Consider the following 18539-nt stretch of genomic DNA (forward strand, 5'->3'; position numbering starts at 1 on the left):
AAAAAACTATGGTACACACATAAAAAAAACACCAACAACAAGATTCTCGCCCATGATTGCGCTGGCATTTCTATCCATCCCTAACGAAATGTATTTTATTTAGAAGGGACAGTGCAAATAGATAAAACACATGGTGATACATGAATAAAAATGCCAGAATTAGTTAAAAGGCTGTAGTTCCCTGGCCAAGATGTTAAAAAGGCTTCCTAAAATACAACATGGCAAAGTAAAAAAAAAAAAAACAGAACAAGCAGAACAAAACTGGGCACAAAAACTACACAGGTTGCTTAATCCGCTGACAACATTGCTGTTATGCAATTCTGCACACCAGACTACATCTCACAAGCTCAGCTGTCAGCATGACATTTTAATTTGACTATCATCCACTCAGAATCCATTTGCAACTACTTTCAGCACAGGGTTGGGCCTATATGAGGCACAATTCTGCAACTGTGTGGCTCGCTTCTTGCCTCAAATGTGTCCAGAAGTGAATGCATTTGACATTTTCAGAGTAGCTGCCTAGTTAGAATGAGCGGTACATTCATCCAGTCCGGTGCAGTGGAGGAACATGTCGCAGTGAACATTATGAAATGAAACAAACTTTCACGGACGCACTAATTGTTTTTCCTTTACTTGCACAGTAAAATCAATCGCGAAGCAGCCCATGTATGTTTTTGGTACTCTTTCAGCTCCTGGTGTTTAGAGAGCATGGCGTGAGACATGAGGTCAGAGGTCATGTTTGAGGGTAAGGTGAGGTTGGTTGAGGTTTAATGGAGCTTGACGAAAAGGTGATGGACGAAGCTGGAGGCCCTGGTGTGACAGTGGTACGGTTTGAATTTCACAGAGCAGAAACCTGTGATTTCACCGGGTATACCGCGCAGACAGAGCGCTCCGGAGTTTGTTTGTCATGCATGGCCATTCTTGTCCGTCTGGGTCGGTAATAGACGGGGGGAGGGGAGGAGGACACCGAGAGGAGGAGGAGGTGGAGGAGGTGTACGAGGGTGTTGGTGGATGTAGGTTGCAATGCTGGCAGGTCATTTATAACCCCCAGTCTCCCCTTCGCTGCATTTGCCTCCGAGATAGCACATGGCTCAGGAAAAGCACATCGATCTGGGACTTGAGACCAATTTACTCAGAGAAGAGACAGATAGCGTGTGAGACTGAAAGCAAGGATGTTACAGTCTGGTTTATGGAAAAAGAAGGAGAATGTATTTATGCGCAATCGGGTGCGCTTCAGGACGAGAGCGGAAGATGTGTCAGAGGTAATTTTATCGGTTAAAACGGGATGCAGCGAGGTACTGGTGAGGAGAGCCCCAGGCCGAGGCGGTCATTAGGTCAAGCCACGGCACCGCCATCATTACAATGGCCCTGTGTGCTGGAATCTGACAGGCAGACGAGCCGGAGCGAGGGGCGAGACAGGTTGACCGGCTGCAGAGAGAGAGAGAAGGTCTAGAGGCGTCTATATATAGAGAGTTGCTGAGGGGAGGAACAACAGAGGGAGTGTGGAGGTCTCTTGAATTTTTCAGATGTTGGAGTGATTTTAGATGTATGAGGCTTGTTCGGGGGAGAGATCGGAGTGAATTAGCATTAAATGTGGCATGCAGTGGATTTCAGACTTCAGACTTTAATGGAGTCAATTTGGCAAGTTCGGGTTTGGATTAGAAAACGTTGACAACTCAAACACAACACCATTAAAATACAGATCTGCACTGATTTGTTGTCAGAGAGTCTACAGGTCTTCTGTTTACCATGTTCCCCATCTTAGGTTAGTGTGTTACCATGCTAACATTTGCTAGCACTAAACACAAAGTACAGCAAAGGCCGAAAAATGTGTGTGTATCTCAACTGTTATACACAAAAGTTTGTTAGACTACAAAAGTGTTAAACTCTGAATCGAAACTCAGTCAGACATTCCTTCCCCTCAGCCTCACCCCGATGTACCCCACAGTGTGTGTGTGTGTGTACAGTATATATATGATATACTGTATGTGTGTGTGAATGATTTCTGCCTGGTTAACTCTGTAGCCTCGGGCACGACTGGTTTTTCTATTACCATCAGTATGTGTGTGTGTCAGATTGATGAAGAGTGCAAGAAAGAGACAGAAAGGCAGATAGAAGGAGAAGAGAGTGAAGGAGATAAAAGTAGTCAGGGGGTGCTGGGGGGGGTTTGGCACCATCTGTTTCTAAAACAATTCATTTCAACCCCTCCTCTGTCGCTCACTTCATTCAGATGCACATCTGGTGTCCCACTGAGCCATCTCAGGGCTCAGACACCCTCTCAGGCGTTAGACTCACTGATTAACTTACTGATACTCACGTCTGGAAACTTTGTTCCTGCAACAAGACCGAAACGGAGTCAGTTGTTTGGACTGAAAATGTCAAAATATCATGGATATACTGATCATTCCTTCTTTTGAACTCAATGCAACATCTTCAAATGTCTTGTTTTGTCAGACCAACACCTCCAAACCTATAAAAAAAAGATTTTACTGTGAGAAAAGGAGAAAATGTTAACAATTTAAAAATGGAAACTTGCCATTTCTTGCTGGAAATGTTTCCAGATTTTACAATCTACTCATTAACAAATGATTATATTCTGGTTTTCTGTGTCATGCTGACATTTTTAAGCACTGTGAGTGCAATTCCTTCCAAACTTTTCTATTAGATTGCCTTTAGAATCTTTTTTTAGCAGTTGATTTTGTTCAATGTGATGTCATTTACACTAGTTGAGCTAACATTTCAAAATAGCTCAGTGCAACAGACTAAATTGTACAAACTTAGCATGTGGTCCACTTCCTGTCTTTACAGTACTTCAGTAGCCCCCGTTGACTGAGAAGAGGAGTTCTTCTTCCTCTTCTCTCGTGCCTTCTTGTGTCCCCTCCTCTCTTCCTCCTCTGTGCCCCTTTTTCAAGGGCTGGAGGTCGGAGGTCAGCGACTGTGTGAATGAGGGCTTTGTCTGTGTGGGGATAGCACACTTCCTCTGACCCCGAGTCAACCACACACACACACACACACACATACGCATGTAGCGCACACTTACAGATGTCAAGCATTGTTGCCACTCCAGATGTTTAAGTCTTCATCTCTCATTAAACACATCTGTGACCGTCTGTACACACTCATCATACATACAGAGTGCGTTACATGGTATAGAAACTAACAAGTGGCTGTCGGCATCAAGGGTAAATGGCAAACTAGTAGTGTGTACTTCTTTGTGTACCCAAAGCTCCTTTCAAAATAAGAGCACACAGCGTTACTAAACCTGGGTCAAAGATCTCACTCAGGCCCACCTGTGGTTTCATTACTTTTACGTAACAAAATCCTTCTCCTTTTTCTTCACTGGTCATAGTGGTTAACTTCAGTCTTTGTGTGTGTCTGTGATCCAGGGGGCCCGTGTTTGGGTCAGAGAGAAGGAGCAGCTGGTTCCCGCTACGGTCAACTCCTGTGGAGATGGAACCCTCGTCGTCACAACCGACTATGGAGAGGTAAGAAATGCACACACACACACTCAGCAAACAGAAGCAACTTGTGTTGCCGACTGTTTTCGTCATAGTTAGATTTGAAGTTTCGTTGTTTTGAGATTTCGAGTTCAGAGCCTGGCGTTCTTGTCTACCAGTCCACCAGGGGCTTTATTACTGATGACTCAAATACTCAATTCATTTAGTGGGCAGCCCTGATAGGTCCCCAAGTGACTTCAAACCAGGGATGTTGCTGTTCATGAGACTGAAAATGGCGCCTCAACGACACAAAAACTGCAAAGGGGGAGTGTTTTTTTTTTCAGTATAGCAGCATAAATGGAGTGAAATTGCAAACACTGCTCAGGCTGAAAACACCCTTAATTAGTTCAAATCGGACAGGAAGCGTTAACAGTGTCAGCGTTAGACTAGATGCTGAGCAAAGCTGTGTCATTAGCGTTCAGATAAAGGTCGGACTGAAGGTGAAGCAGCTGTGCAGGTTCCTCCTCTCCTGTGCGGATCGATACGAACTCCTGGTCATGATGCTCCACTTTCCTGCCCCAGTTCCTTCCTCCTCCTCCTCCTCCTCCTCCTCCTCCTCCTCTTCCTCCTCCTCATACATATGCAAAATTCATCTCTGACACACATTCAGCCTCCAGAGGCGAGCTGGAATAGATGGAGAGCATTATGGGAGCGCAAATGCTCGTTGCTCCTTTGTTTCGGGATGTCAGATGTCAGGACGCCGCTGCCTGTAGCCGCTGCACTCCCCCTTTGACACCCCGCGCCCGAAATAATGGAATTGAATGTTTTAATCCCATTACGAGTTTGCGTGTGCTCGTCTAATCTGTATCGGAGCAAGGTTGTGCACACGTTGCTCTTTGGATTTGATGTCTTTTTGATGGCTGATGTGTTTGGCACGCACACAAACACACACATGCGCTCCAGTTGGCAGCGTTCACACGGAGCTAATAATAGACTTGGTCCTTTAGCCTGAATTCAAGAGTCTCAATCCTTCCCTTTATACCCTCAAAGAACATCCTCATCTTCTCTCTGTACAATGAATTCATATTTCTTGGCCTTCAAGACACAAAAATGCCGCTCTAAAAGCATCGCCCTTTAATGTATCCGCCTCGCCGTTCTCGTTCGAGGGCACATCAGGGACGGAGAGGCATTTTCCCAAAATAGAGGATTGGTTATAGGAGCGGGCATTCTCTTTGCACTGGATTATGAACGTCCTTAACCTCCCCCAACCCCCATCCAGCTCTCCCCTGCCTCCCTCCACCCCTCCCTCTCTGCTGGCTGTTGGTGTTTAAATGTTAGCTCTGCAGGAGGCGGTGAATATTTGATACAGAATCAGCAGGATGGGGAGTTTTACCCTGATACAACAGGATCTGACCCATGCAAACAGTCCCAGGGCTTCCCATCACTCCCCATGGTTTTTCCTGATCTCGTTCATAAATCCATTTGTGATTCCGATGTCCGTCCGATGGAGCCCGGTGAAACACTGGAATCATTTTAATGGCCTAAAGAATATATAAAAGCTGAGAAATCGCGGCAACATTGGTGAAACATGCAAGATTTAACAGCGTTTTGTTGTACCTCCCCTTTTTTCTTAGTCTCACCCCAGCTGCCGTGTCACTCCGGTTCTGTAATCTACAGGCCCTGACCCAGTTCACCACATTACCAATTCTGGGTTACAAATGCTGCGGCTGCGAAAACTACAAGCCTTCATATCGGATCAGCAACAACTCCGAGGGTGTGTGGGCCCGCATTTACATCATTCATGGTCCGTTCTACTCATGAAACAGGGAATGTTGGAGGCCGCTGCTCACCTGAGCCACATCAGAAACAGTTCATCTGAAGTTTACTGAAGATGTCTGGAGGGCTGGGCTGACGTTGTATGTTTCGTTTGTTCTTATCCTGCGCTCTCATGTCAGTAATTTGCGACTAAATGCCTTATCTTTTGGAATATTTCCACACATAGAAGACAGTTGCCATCTACAATAGTCTCATTCATCACACGTATTTTAGCTTTTTTTTTTTTTAAACGAACAAATAAAGATATCAGCATCTTTCCTTCATTGCAAAGTGCCGAGCAAAAACAGCTGCACAATCTCTGCCTTTGCTGTTTCAGAGAGGTTAGATCAGATGCCTGTTGTTTATTTAATGGAACGAAAGGCCTGTCACATCGTTACCCTTGATTTAAAGTCAAATAGCAAGTCTTTGTGGGTCTTCCCGTTAATCCTCTGATAGACACATGCACCAGTAATTGTTCTCATTACAGTAGGACTCTGGCCCAGGCGGAGAGAAAGTAGAGTTGAAACAATAAGTCAATTATCAATTATATAATCAATTAACAGCTCCCGTCATTCACAGAAAGTATTCCATAATTCTCTGGTTCCAGCTGCTCTAATGTGAAGATTGTCGGAGAGTTGCTGCTCCATCTTGACATGTATGAAATTAGTTTATATTTCCCAACCTCTTATTTGATCCAGGCACGTTCGGGCAACTCAACAGAGATCTTCCTGATCTGGTCGCAGTGACTTACGTTACCGCGATGTCCTGATGTTTACCTCCAATGGACACATTTACATCCACACTTTGCGCATGAGGAAGTATGTAATCGCAGACAGACAACACGACGACAAAACACATACACACACGGACACACACACACACACCTGTATCCTTGTCCACACACACTTAAACTCTACACGGACACACACGTACAATCATGCATGTATACACACACGCGCAGGTTAGCGATGAGTTATGAGTTAGTGTGTGTTATGTGACCTGGATTTCAGAAGCTAGCGTGAAAGCCGCAGCGAGAGCTCACGCGAGCACAGAACATGCTGCAGGGATGCCTTACTCACACACACACACACACACACACACACACACACACACACACACAGAAATAAGTGACACACACTCTGTTTGATGCGCCTAATGAAAAGTGCAGGAAGGAGTTGCTTTGTCTGATTCGTCTGGAAACAGGCTGATGTTGCGGTGTGTGTGATCTCCTGCCCCACATTCGTCGTCACAGTTCGGGTGTTTCAAACCCTCTGAGGACCCCGTAGTTACTCACTCGCTCGGTATCGCATAATGAGATTAACTTAACTCTCTTAACCTGCCGCTCAATAACACTGATATGCAAACACAGACACACGTCTCTCTATCTGTTTCTTGCTCGCAGTCTGTCTTTCTCAGTCGGCGTCTCCCTGCAGTTTCTCCTATCTGTGAAAAAAAGGGTGCAGAAATGCCCCTCGGGGTGGGATGAGTGTTCGTTGCCAAATCCTAAACCATGATGACATGTGGAAGGTGTCATACACCCCAGTGATAAAAGAGGGCTGTAGGGCAGAGATGCCAGAAATTGAGTTGAAGCTTAAGAGTGGAAAGGAAAGGAAGTGTATTACACATTACTCATTACTTTTTCATAAAAGTACTGAATTAGTTATTCATTCTCTGACGAACAGTACCTGTTAATAGACTCTCCACAGGCGCATTAAATGACTTTGCTGATGTTGATGACTCTCGTGGATATCAGGAGAGGACAGGCAAAGGTTGTGCAAAGGTCTAGTGCGTTACAGACGAATGCAATGTGACGACAGTGGTGTGTCGGTTCAGTCCTCCATTTACCACGTGATCGGTGGTAACAGAATGAAGGTACAAGATGCACTTTTAGAGGAGTACAGCACAACACGTGCTGGAGTTAATTTCACACTGCACATGTACTTATTGTTTTAGATAAATCTCCGCAAACGAGGATGTGTGAGAGGCGCATCAGAGGAAGGTGCAAGTTGAGAGCAATGAGAAGTCGAACACATTGCAATGGGAATTGAGAGGAAGTAAAGCATGTTGACAAACAGTAAAGCTTCATGTATCTGCCCACAACAACTCACAGTTCAAAATGTTGACGCGCGTGAATCAATGAGTGTGTGATCTCACATAGAAGTCCAGAAGAGCCGAGCACTGCTGGCTGCAGCTGTCCCTTTCGCCTCCAACACATTTGATCTGAAGGGTCGGATCACTCAGAACAGCCCCTTCAGTGCTCCCTATCCCTAATCTGTCTTGTGGAGGTCTGCCAGTTCTGATCCGAGGTCAGCGAGGAAAGCTGCAGGTGCGTTCAGCGCTCTGTGATACAGTATCTTACGCTGAACAGAGCTCTGCAGAATATATAGGTCACTGTGCCCACAGCGCTCTCTCTCTCTCTCTCTCTCTCGCTCTAGCTCTATCTTCATCTCTCTCTCGCTCCCTCTCCTCACTCTGGCTTGCTGCTAATATGTGAAGTCAGATGAAGAGGCTTGCCTCCTCTGGCTCTCTTCCTGAATCATGCAAAGCAGCTTCAGACATCAGAGGGCTTTACAGGAAGGCCGCTCCATGGCCAGTACGTACGTGTGTGTTTGTGTAAAAGTGTGTGAAAGTGTGTTCACATGAGCAAAACAGGTTGTTAATGGAGCAATTTTAGAGAGAAGAAACAGAAAGGGATGAAGAGGGAAGAAGCGGAGCGCGTGTCGGAGAGAGGAAATATTGTCAACGAATCCCATTAAAAGACGAAATCAGAGGAGAAGGTGGGGGGAATCGTGTGAAGAAACAAGGGTGCAGGAAAGGAGCTGATGGGCTGAGAAGAACACTGGAAACAGGGCTGGGCTAACGAAGCTGATGCAGGGCAGGTGTGGAGGGAAGAGCAGGCTGGGGAGGAGCACAGAAACACAAGGAAACAGAAGAAAAATACACAGCACAAACCCAGAAAACATATAAATAGAAGGAAGCAAAAATTAAAGGACCATGGCAGCATTAGGAGGAATGTTTCAATTACTTCCAACCTGGTTATATCTGAATATTGAAGGCACCCAACATGACAACAGCAGAGCACCAACACCCTCTTTTTCTTTCTTTGTTGCTGTTGTAGCTGTCTGTTGTTCCCAAGCAACTGATCTAAAGGATGCACACTCGTCTCTCAGCGCTTGCGTTTCATGTGCACTCACCGTACGCGATTCACCATCAGCTTCTCATGCTAACCTAAGCACATGTCGCTAACCGCGTACGGCTGGAAGTGTCCTGGCCGATGCTGCGGTTAGCTTCAGTCTATGCACCACGCAGTCTATGCGCTTTATAAATAATCGCTAAATACCTGCAAGTGCGCTGAATGTGTATTAATCCGCAGCTGAAAATAGTCCTCTGCAAATGCAGTATTTAATCCTGTTTGAATAATGTAGGCTTAAATCTGCAGTGCACGTTGGCATTTTAGGGAAAAACTAAGGTTTGATTAATTAAAAAATTAATAAATTATAAACTTTGTGACCTGTATTCAAATGTTGACATCTTCAGTAGGCCAAACGTAAAGGCTTGGGGTTGACTGGTAGACTTCTACTTCTACATTACTCTCATTCTCTCTCTCTGTCTCTCTCTCCCTCTCTGTCTGTTAGTCTCTCTCTCTCACTGTTTCCATCTTTTCTTTCTGTTCCCCGCTCCGATAATGAATTATTGAGCACGAAGTATCCTATTTTTGACTCTCTGGATAGTCGTAGTGTGTGCTCGACATACAGTACAGTGTGTGTATGTGTGTTAAAAACCCACCAGAGAGCAATGGAAGAGGAAGATGGAGACGTTTGCAAAAACCTGTATTTCTTCCACTCCAGTTGCTATTTATTTCAGTCCCTGACATACTTTTTCACTTCACGGCGTCCCCTTCGCTCTGAATCATCTCCATTTGGGTTGTCCCCAAGTGGTTCGCCCTAAACATCTCTGCTTTATCTCCTGTTAAAGGCCTTTATATTTCAAAGCAGCTTTGGCATTAGAAGCCATTGTAAAACCCAGAATTTAGCTCAGGAATTTATTTGATTTAATCTTACGTCCAGTTTTTCCCCCCATTTTTTACACATCATCAGGGACATTTTAAGTGTGAGAAGTGTACCCTGATGATGTCACACATTGATGACAGAAAGCCTATGTGACAAACTGGTGGCAGAGAGTTTAAAAGCAACGGGAATGCCCGAGGAAAGGCATGCTCGAACGAAGAGATGCTGTTGAATTGAATTATGGGAAATGTCGGAGCCAGTGTGTTTCACTCAAGGCTGCATTGATCTGATATATCGCTCTCTGACTCCTTCCTGAAGGTTATAGGGGAAGATGAGCAAATGAAAGTGGACAACGTAACAAAATATTTTACAAAGGTATAGTTGTTTTTGAAATATATAATGAAGAAATGTCACATATGATATCGTTTTAATATAAAACTTATATACCTATACCCTCCTGATAATAATATAAAACTAAACTAACAAAATAAACTGAAGTTATACAAGTAGAGTGAAGTTATATGTAACCTACAGTTTTTCCCAATTATTATAACACGTTACTAGAAGCTAAAGCTCAATTTCTCCAAAATTGGAGCACAAAACAGAATACAATTATCCATTTTGTCTCCACAAATGTCCACCAAAACAATACACACAGCCAAACTATGAATATGTCTTACAGACCATCAGTTTAAACACTGTTGGGATGATTGTTTACACGTTTTAGCTTCATGAAGCCATGTTACATATTCAAATGTACAAAATTGCATAGAAATGGTTTTATGTTCAGGTTGCAGTTTTATGGCACATACAGTAAAAAGACTGTTGCAATATTAAAACAAAATACTTTAGATATGTAATATAAATATAACACTGACACAGTCATTGTCTTTGAATAGGATACAACGCGCATTTGTGCAAAACTCAAAACCCAGAGTCATACTGTAAACGTACTGCAACAAACTGCGTAACAACCAGCCGTACATCAGTTTGACAGTAAGCTGAGTGAAATGGGACGTGTCAAGGTGAATTTTGATCCAGGCGGCCATATCAGTCATCCTTCCTCTCTTCAACACATGTGCTGTGGTTATCCTCTATCACCACTATAATTTATCCTGGATTGTGAAGGCATGCTTGAGTCTCTGATTGAAATGGCTCTTAGTAAGCCTTCAATTACAGGCGCTGGGGTCTCAGATTGAGCCATTAAGGCGTTAAGTGAGTCTGCGTGAGTGAGCGTGGAGGGATCTCTGGTAAACAGAGAGAGATAGCTCAAAAAAGACTTGAAGTGAAAAAAACAAGCTGTAGGGACACATCTATGCAGAATCCGGCAATAATGAGTAAAGTAAAAAAAAAAAAATGGAAGGAGGGAAAAGGAGGTTGAAATGCGGTAAGTGAAGTGAGAGGCATGCAGAAGACAGAGTGGGATGATATGAGCGATTGAGAGAGAAAAGGGAGGCGAATGACAGAGAGGAGGGGGAAGGGATGAAAGAGGAGTGACGTACAAAGGGAAAGAGAGATGAGGGAGACAGAAGTGATGTTCGAGACATGGAGGCATGCAGAGAGCGAGAGAGAGAGATTTAATAGGATGAGAAAGTCAAGAAATAGGGGGAGAGAGAAAAGCCTGATATAAAAACGAATGGACTCGGATATCATTGGAGGGACTTTCCGTCTCTTCTTTTCTCACAGATGCAGAAGTCAAGTTGCAATGCAGTCAATTTCAGAGTGCCCGTGCATGTGTACAGCTGTTGGAGCCATGACTAACAGGCACGTTAATGCGTCTCATCACTCGGACAAGCGTGTCTCCAGTGCACATCAGCACGCACGTTAAAAAGGACATAACCATACACACGTTAACACGCGATACAAAGATGTAAAAGTTGGCATTGACCTCGACTCTGCAGGAAAGAATAGCAGCAAGAAAGATTAATTAACTAAACAAGCATTCACTGATTTTTTGGGCAAATCTAAACAAGCTGATTGACTTAAAGGAGCAATTTGTAAGACATGCCTAGATTTTTTATCCAAAAAAGAAAAATTGAGTTTGAAGAAACAATGGTGTTGAAGTTCTGTCTTGCAGAGATATGTACTGAAGTTAGCATGCTAACCAGCTAGCTGTAAGCCCCCTGTAGATTGAGCTGGAAGATAATTTTAAAAAGCATGGTTTCACTGTCGCTCCACTGCAGTTTCTACAAGATGGCCACTTCTGTTGGCCCCTCGCTGTAATAATCTTATACATTTCTAATTGTGGCCTGGATATCAACCTGTCAGTATGTAGATCGAGTACCATGGTTATAAAAAGGTGAAGACAAAGAGTCAAGTGGAAAGGTCACAGTGAGGACGGCGAGGTGTCGGCCATCGAACCCTACATGAGTTATGCTGTCTCTAATGGAGGACGAGGGGTAATTGGCTCATTTCATCACAGATGAGTGAGTGGGGAAAGGTTAGTGTCCTGATGAGACGGACCTTCAGCAACAGTTAACAGACAGAGTATGCACAAGATGAAAGAAGCAGGAAGACGGAACACTGCAGCATATAGCCATTTTACTTGCGGCAAGGTTATTATCGTTAACAAAACCGAACTCAAAAGTGTGTGAAAAAACATTTCGGCTAATTGAAATAGAAATGGAGGACTTAGGAAAAGATTTTTAAGGAAAGAATCATCATCAAGAAACAAACGAGCCCCCTCTGGAAACTTACTGACACCAAACTGAATTAAAAACAAAATTAGAAAAATGAAATATAAAATAAAAATAATACAAAACAATAAGACATGAAAGTGCTGTGAGTTCGTTCATTGTGTGCACGCAACAGCCCTGTGCAGTGCAGGACGTCGTTACTGGAGTGAAATAGATTTATTTAAGAAGTGGATGTCTGAGCGCCCACAGCGCGGCCCTCTGCCACTCTCGACAGACGTCCGACACATCTGCTACAGCAACACACACGGAGGGTGGAGGCTGGCTGTGAGAGACTAAGCTGACATATTAACAACCCAGTACTGCAAAGGCCGTGATTTCTATTCTTAGTTGAGTTGATTTTGCTGAAATGAATGACCTTTTATGCTGAAATAGAATGGCAATTATCTCCTGTCCTGGTGTGTGTGTGTGTGTGTGTGCGTGTCTGCTGACGATCGTTGTAGCAGCATGTGTGTACGTGTCGGACATGACTACACACCGAGCTGCTTTCCCCTGTCATGTCCTGCCAGATCCAATCTGTTACTCTCTGTTCTTCTTCTCTGCTTCCGTCCTTCTTCTTCTTCTTCTTCTTCTTCTTACAGCCGAGTTCCCCACCCGTCTTTTCCCCCCTCCCGCTCTCCTGTTTCCATGGCGATTGGATGACATAGATGAGATCGGGGTCGAGTTAGATGCTCTGTATTCCCAGCGTGTGGATTTTTCGTCAGGTTGCATCATAATTAGCCCATTCGTGCTAAAAATGGAAAGATCTTGCAATGTTGGCATTCTTTTTTTTTTGTTTGCCACGGCACACAATGCCACGTAACAGTAGCATAATACACAATGCAATACAGTCCATCTTAATGCAATACAACACAGCACGTCTTTTGGTTTCAGTGCGTATGTGTGATATATTTCATGGAAACATCACTTTAAAACAACTACAAAGGAACTCAGCTAAGACCCGACAGTGCCCTTTAAGTCAATCAAGACTATTCCTATAATCAAGTAAACATATTTAAATCCGCTAGATACAGATTTGTATTTGGAGCTGCATCAAGTTGCACTCACCTATACACACCAGCCACCTAAAAAAAGCCAGATTTTTTTAAAACAAAATCCAACTTTTATTCTCTATAATCTAGAGATGTGTGAAAGAAAACCTGCATTCGTCCCTTTATCAGGATCTACAACCAGAGGTTAACTGGGACTAATCAAATAAAACACTTTAAACAGTCTTCAAACACAATCAAAACAAGGACAAAAGCCACCAATCCAATTACTTTAACAAAGCAGATTTCCACAGATATTTATTCCCCTTTTTTGTGGACGTTGTTTGCCACCAGGAGCGCCTGTTTTGTGCTCCATCGCTGTCAGATCCAATTAGTGCTTCCTCAAGTGTGACTGCAACAAGTTCAGGTGTTTCCACAGGATTATTAAAAGCCGTGGCAGGGAAATGAAGGAAATCGCTAACTGATGAGGGAACAGATGTTGAAGTGCTGGGGTAAAAGTGTGACGCACAAAAACAACCAAATTACAGCACGTCGATACAATAAAACCGTCTGTCTTTGTCGTTCCTCCAGGTGTTGTACTTGCAGCAGGCCGAGGTCACCAGGGAGCGGGTGTACGCCATGCACCAGTCCAGCATCGATGGGGTGGAGGACATGTCGGCGCTGGCTGAGCTGCACGAGGCCGCCATCATGCACAACCTGTACCAGCGCTACCACAAGGATAACATCTATGTGAGTGCATTTAGATGGACACGTGTGACTAAGTATGTGTAGGATGTGTGTGGCCGAGCGTGCCAGTACATTACGTTTATCTTGCTGCGCCCCCACCTTCTCCTTTTCCAGTAATCTTAGCATGCATGAGGCTTTTAGTGGGGAACACAAATCATCATATCAGACCCATCTGCTCTAAGTGGAAAAGGTGGAGAGAGAGAGAGAGAGAGAGAGGGGGGAGAGTCTTATGAAGTGAAAAGAGTGAAGTAAATTACAAACAAATTGATTTCCACTTATTTAAAGGTGTAGTTCTTACACACTCACTGAGCAGCTGCTATGTCAGAACAACAAACAGCATTTTGGTTGCGAGATGAGGACGCAGCCCGCTTGGAGGCAGGGCGAGTGTGGTTTGGTCTCACTCTGGAGAAGGTTCGGCTCAGGCTCAGCTCAGCATAACCAGGTGTGGCCAAAAGTGCCACTGGAAAAGACGGTATCAAACACATGCATGACTTGTTTTGTTTACAGGCATGAATGCACATTTGTACAGTAAATCTGATACAGCGTAGCATCAAAATGCTCTTCTGTCTTGCTCAGATCCCATAATTGTCTCAGTAATCACAAGAGAAATTATTGCTGTGTTAATCTGTGTGTGTGTGTGTGTGTGCGTGTGTGTGTAATGAATATGATGTCTATAAAACTCCATTTCATCTCACCTGTGACCACTGAACAGACAATAATCTGTGCTTTTTAAAATGGATGAGATCAATTATGATCTCAATAATGATCACGGCCAAAAAAAAAACGTCCGAATCATGATGACGTTTATGATGAGCTGAAAACCTGACGGATTATCAGTCGGCGGACCAATGCCAGCGTCCCTGGGTGTGACCTAATCTCGATGATGAAATATTGTCCATACATGGATTTCCCTTAAGCTGATCATATGAATTTACCCTGAGTGAGGTCAGCTTTCTGTGTCACTGTGTTCATGATTTTATGTCCGTCGGCACATTAAATTCACATGGTTGTGGAACATAAAGTGCACGGACGGGGGAAATGTGACACGATGGAGGGCACGCTGACCTGAAGTTTTCTAATGCGGAGGGGCAGAAGGCAAACGGTTCAGAGCGGAAATCGTCCTCCCTCCGCCATCATGACACCGATTTGACCTCACCTTTCTAATAAAAATCTGTCGCATGTCGCTCCCGCTGTATGATCTCCACCCTGCTGTGTTCTCTTATCCTCCTGCCCAGATTAATATCAAAACAAGGCTGCTTCAAAATGTCACACACATGAACTGTGTGTGTTCCTGAGAGCTTGTTGTTTGCACATATGTGCCAGTGTGTTAAAGTGTTAGAGTGAGAAGAAAAGAAAAAAAAGAAATGGAGACAAATATCTCATAAATGATACAGACACAGAACCTGAAACGTCCCTCCTTGACTCTTTTTCAGACTAATATTGGCAGCATCCTGGCAGCCGTCAACCCCTACAAGCAGATCTCGGGCTTGTACGACCCGGAGAGGGTGGACCTGTACTCCAAGCACCACATAGGGGAGCTCCCCCCACACATCTTCGCCGTGGCGAACGAATGCTACCGCTGCATCTGGAAACGCCACGACAGTCAGTGCGTCCTCATCAGGTGAGTTTCAACCATAGAGAATTAAACAGATTTACCCCTAATTCAGTCCAAGCCATCAATCCATTTTTTTTGTGTTTTTTTTAATCCTGTGTCAGGGGGGCTGCAGTCAATCCCAGCATGCAGTAGACGAAGAGGGTATTTCCGTTTTTAGAAACAATTCCAACTGTCCTACTTAGCAACAGTCACACAAGCATTTTTATCTCTTTGAATGCAGAGTTAAATAGAAAATCAGTCATTTGTCAGGCTTATTGATTTCAGTGGTTGATTGACAGAGCAAAGATCAAGTTGAATGTTTTGTCAGGTGAAGGACGAGAGGATTGAAAAGACGGTTGCCTCTTCTTCGGTGGTAGCGGTTGCGGCGTCCCTCTACCAAATAAATTAATCCAGTGGGTGAAGCTGGCAAACTCAGAAATTACATCATGCTTTCAATTACACTCAGGCGTCCTCTTACTCGGTATCATGATTGAGATAGACGGGGAGTCAGTGCAATATCTGGGAAGCCGTCAAACCAATATCAATTAAACGACCAGATGAGTTTGAGATACGGGAATGTCACAGAAGGTCACAGTGTGCTTAATTAAATTGGGTTGTGTTTGTGTCCATGTGTGTGTGTGTGTATTCCAGTGGGGAATCAGGGGCAGGGAAGACGGAGAGCACTAAACTGTTGCTTCAGTTCCTGTCAGTGATGAGCCAGAACTCAGCCGGGACCGCTCCGTCGGAGAAGAGTACGCGAGTGGAGCAGGCCATCGTACAGAGCAGGTACGGATGAGGAGAAAGAAGAAGGAACGCTTTGTGGTTGCTTAATATAGAAAGGGATATATATTTATATTACTGCCACAGCTGTTTTTAAACTCTTTTTAGTACAAAAGCACACTTTCACTCCAAAATAAGTAAAAACTAAAATAAAAACAAGGTGTTTTCTTTAATGTGAAAATAGCCAAATAACAAAAAAAATCTTATCACCTCATGTAATCACCTCACTGAAATGATCTGCTACTTGCTAGGTGGACGTGTCTTATTAAGTGTAAAGACATATTTTGATTTAGAAATGTTGAGATTTTCAGTTTCTGAAGCACAAGTCTCAAGTCTTTAATCCCTCTGAAAGCTGACTAGGGCTGCATGGAATGATTATGCTCATAATTGGTTAACCTGCTGACCCTGCGTAACTGATAAAAATTCAACATGGATTCATGACACATCTGCTGATGAAATGGTCCAAAGCGCAAAGATTTTTTGTTCTACAGCATCAAACTCTAAAATTGGGCAGCTGGTACCGACATCTTCTTTGGTATTTTTGCTTTAAAAATGACAAAAAAAAATAATGAAAGTCAAAATACAGGGCTAATTTGCCATACTGCTGCACCTACTAATATATTTTAACGTAACTATTTTAACCCATAATGTAAATTGTAAACAGGAAGTGGTACAAAAGCATGTTTTTCTTCATCTGAATTGCGTGCAACAAGAAATTGCGATAATCTCTATTGTTTAAAAAAAAAGAAAAAAAAAACTCAAATGATCCTTTAGGGAGTCACAGCATTTAAGCCAAAATCTCAAGTCTCAAGTGTCCAGCTATAATTAAGTACCAGAGGACAAGCCCCTGGTTCTATAGGAGAGCTAAGTAATCAATGTTTGAACTGGGCTGTCAACGTGAAGCAGAAAAACAGGGCAGGCTCAGAAAATCTTTTTTTGATGGAAATGTAAAGGTCAGTGAAACAACGTTACTGACTCTCGCTCTCTTTGCAGTCCGATCATGGAGGCGTTCGGTAATGCGAAGACTGTTTACAACAACAACTCCAGCCGCTTTGGGAAATTCATCCAACTCCACTTCTCCGAGGGCGGAAACATCCAGGGAGGCTGCGTCTTTGACTGTATCCTTATATCTATATATTAAAGTATATTTATATCCAACGTACCAGCCCCTGTATGTGCTTTTATTCTTGTATTATTACTGTAAGTGCTGACTGTGAGCTTTTTTTCCTTGACTCTACCTTTCAGATTTACTGGAGAAGGTAACCAAAGTCCTGAAGTCTACAGCCTGATCATATCATGAACTAGAAGTGATTTGTCAGTTTTGCCCCATGAATTATAATTAAATGTTAATTGTGGCTCTGCTACATTGATTTTTCCTGTAGAACCGAGTGGTACGACAAAACCCCGGAGAACGAAACTACCACATCTTCTACGCTCTGCTGGCGGGAGCTAAAAAGGAGCAGAAAAGTGAGAATCTTTCTTTTTTGGGCGTGATGTATTTGAAACAGAATTTACGAAATAATTGCAACAGTGAGACCAAATTTATGACACAAAAAGATCTTTTTTTGTGTAATTTCACTGCAACTCTTTCAGAATATACTGTGTCTATAATGTGAGTGCAGTTCTCTCCCTATACAACACGTACGACAATCTTTCTTTCCTCTACCAGGTCAGTACTTCCTGGAAGACCCCGCCGAATCTTTCCACTACCTCAGCCAATCAGGATGTTTGAAGGACAAGAGCCTGAATGACAAAGAACTGTTTAACAGTGTGATGGTCAGTGTGACGGCATTTTTCATCATCTCCTTTGTCATGTCTTTGTGAACTAGACAGGAGTTTTACTAACATTTCAGAAAATAAAATGTATTCACATAACTTATATAGCTACAAGTGATTTGTTTGGTAGTAATCTGGGGTGCTAGATCATAGCTGTCCCTGCTGTGCATGTCAAAATGTCTTCCATCTAAAAGTTAAATTCTGCCTGGAGAGCAGCTCTACCTCATACAAATGTTTGTAACTGTCACTGAGATAAATTGCTGACTGAACCTTTGCCGGCAAATTTTTTTTTAAAACTGTTAAACCCACCTCACCCACCGTATCTCCTTTCCCTGTGCTTGTCTTTGCGTAGGAGGCTCTGAAGGTGTTGGAGTTCACAGAGGATGAGATCAGAGACATGTTTAAGCTGCTGTCGGGAGTCTTACAGCTGGGAAACATCGAGTTCATGACTGCAGGAGGGGCCCAGATCACCACCAAGCAAGGTCAGCTCACATGTGAAGGGAGTCAGGAAAAGTGAAACTTAGATAGATGTGGTGCGGGAGTGTAATACAACTCTGCACATCTTTTTTAGTGGTCACTGATGCCAGCGAGCTGCTGGGCCTGGACGCCTTCCAGCTGTCTGAAGTCCTGACTCAGCGCTCCATAATCCTCAGAGGAGAGGAAATCTGCTCCCCACTCACTATAGAGCAGGTCGGCACACACACGTACACACACATTTATTC

The 18539-nt window shown here is 43.6% G+C and overlaps 1 protein-coding gene across 2 annotated transcripts in view; it reads left to right on the forward strand.

The window, feature by feature from the left end:
* The window catches only part of myo10l1 (myosin X, like 1), a 43583-nt gene that overhangs the window by 9646 nt on the left and 15398 nt on the right, over positions 1 to 18539 (forward strand). For both annotated transcript variants that reach the window (XM_030443876.1, XM_030443877.1), the window contains exons 2-11: positions 3387 to 3485; positions 13512 to 13670; positions 15101 to 15288; positions 15913 to 16047; positions 17035 to 17159; positions 17287 to 17300; positions 17424 to 17508; positions 17711 to 17817; positions 18170 to 18299; positions 18389 to 18507. In XM_030443876.1, the coding sequence (XP_030299736.1) occupies positions 3387 to 3485; positions 13512 to 13670; positions 15101 to 15288; positions 15913 to 16047; positions 17035 to 17159; positions 17287 to 17300; positions 17424 to 17508; positions 17711 to 17817; positions 18170 to 18299; positions 18389 to 18507 (1161 nt within the window). The remainder of the gene's footprint in view (positions 1 to 3386; positions 3486 to 13511; positions 13671 to 15100; positions 15289 to 15912; positions 16048 to 17034; positions 17160 to 17286; positions 17301 to 17423; positions 17509 to 17710; positions 17818 to 18169; positions 18300 to 18388; positions 18508 to 18539) is intronic.

This window comes from Sparus aurata, chromosome 16 (genome assembly GCF_900880675.1).
Source record: "Sparus aurata chromosome 16, fSpaAur1.1, whole genome shotgun sequence".
In the NCBI taxonomy this organism is placed as follows: Eukaryota; Metazoa; Chordata; class Actinopteri; order Spariformes; family Sparidae; genus Sparus; species Sparus aurata.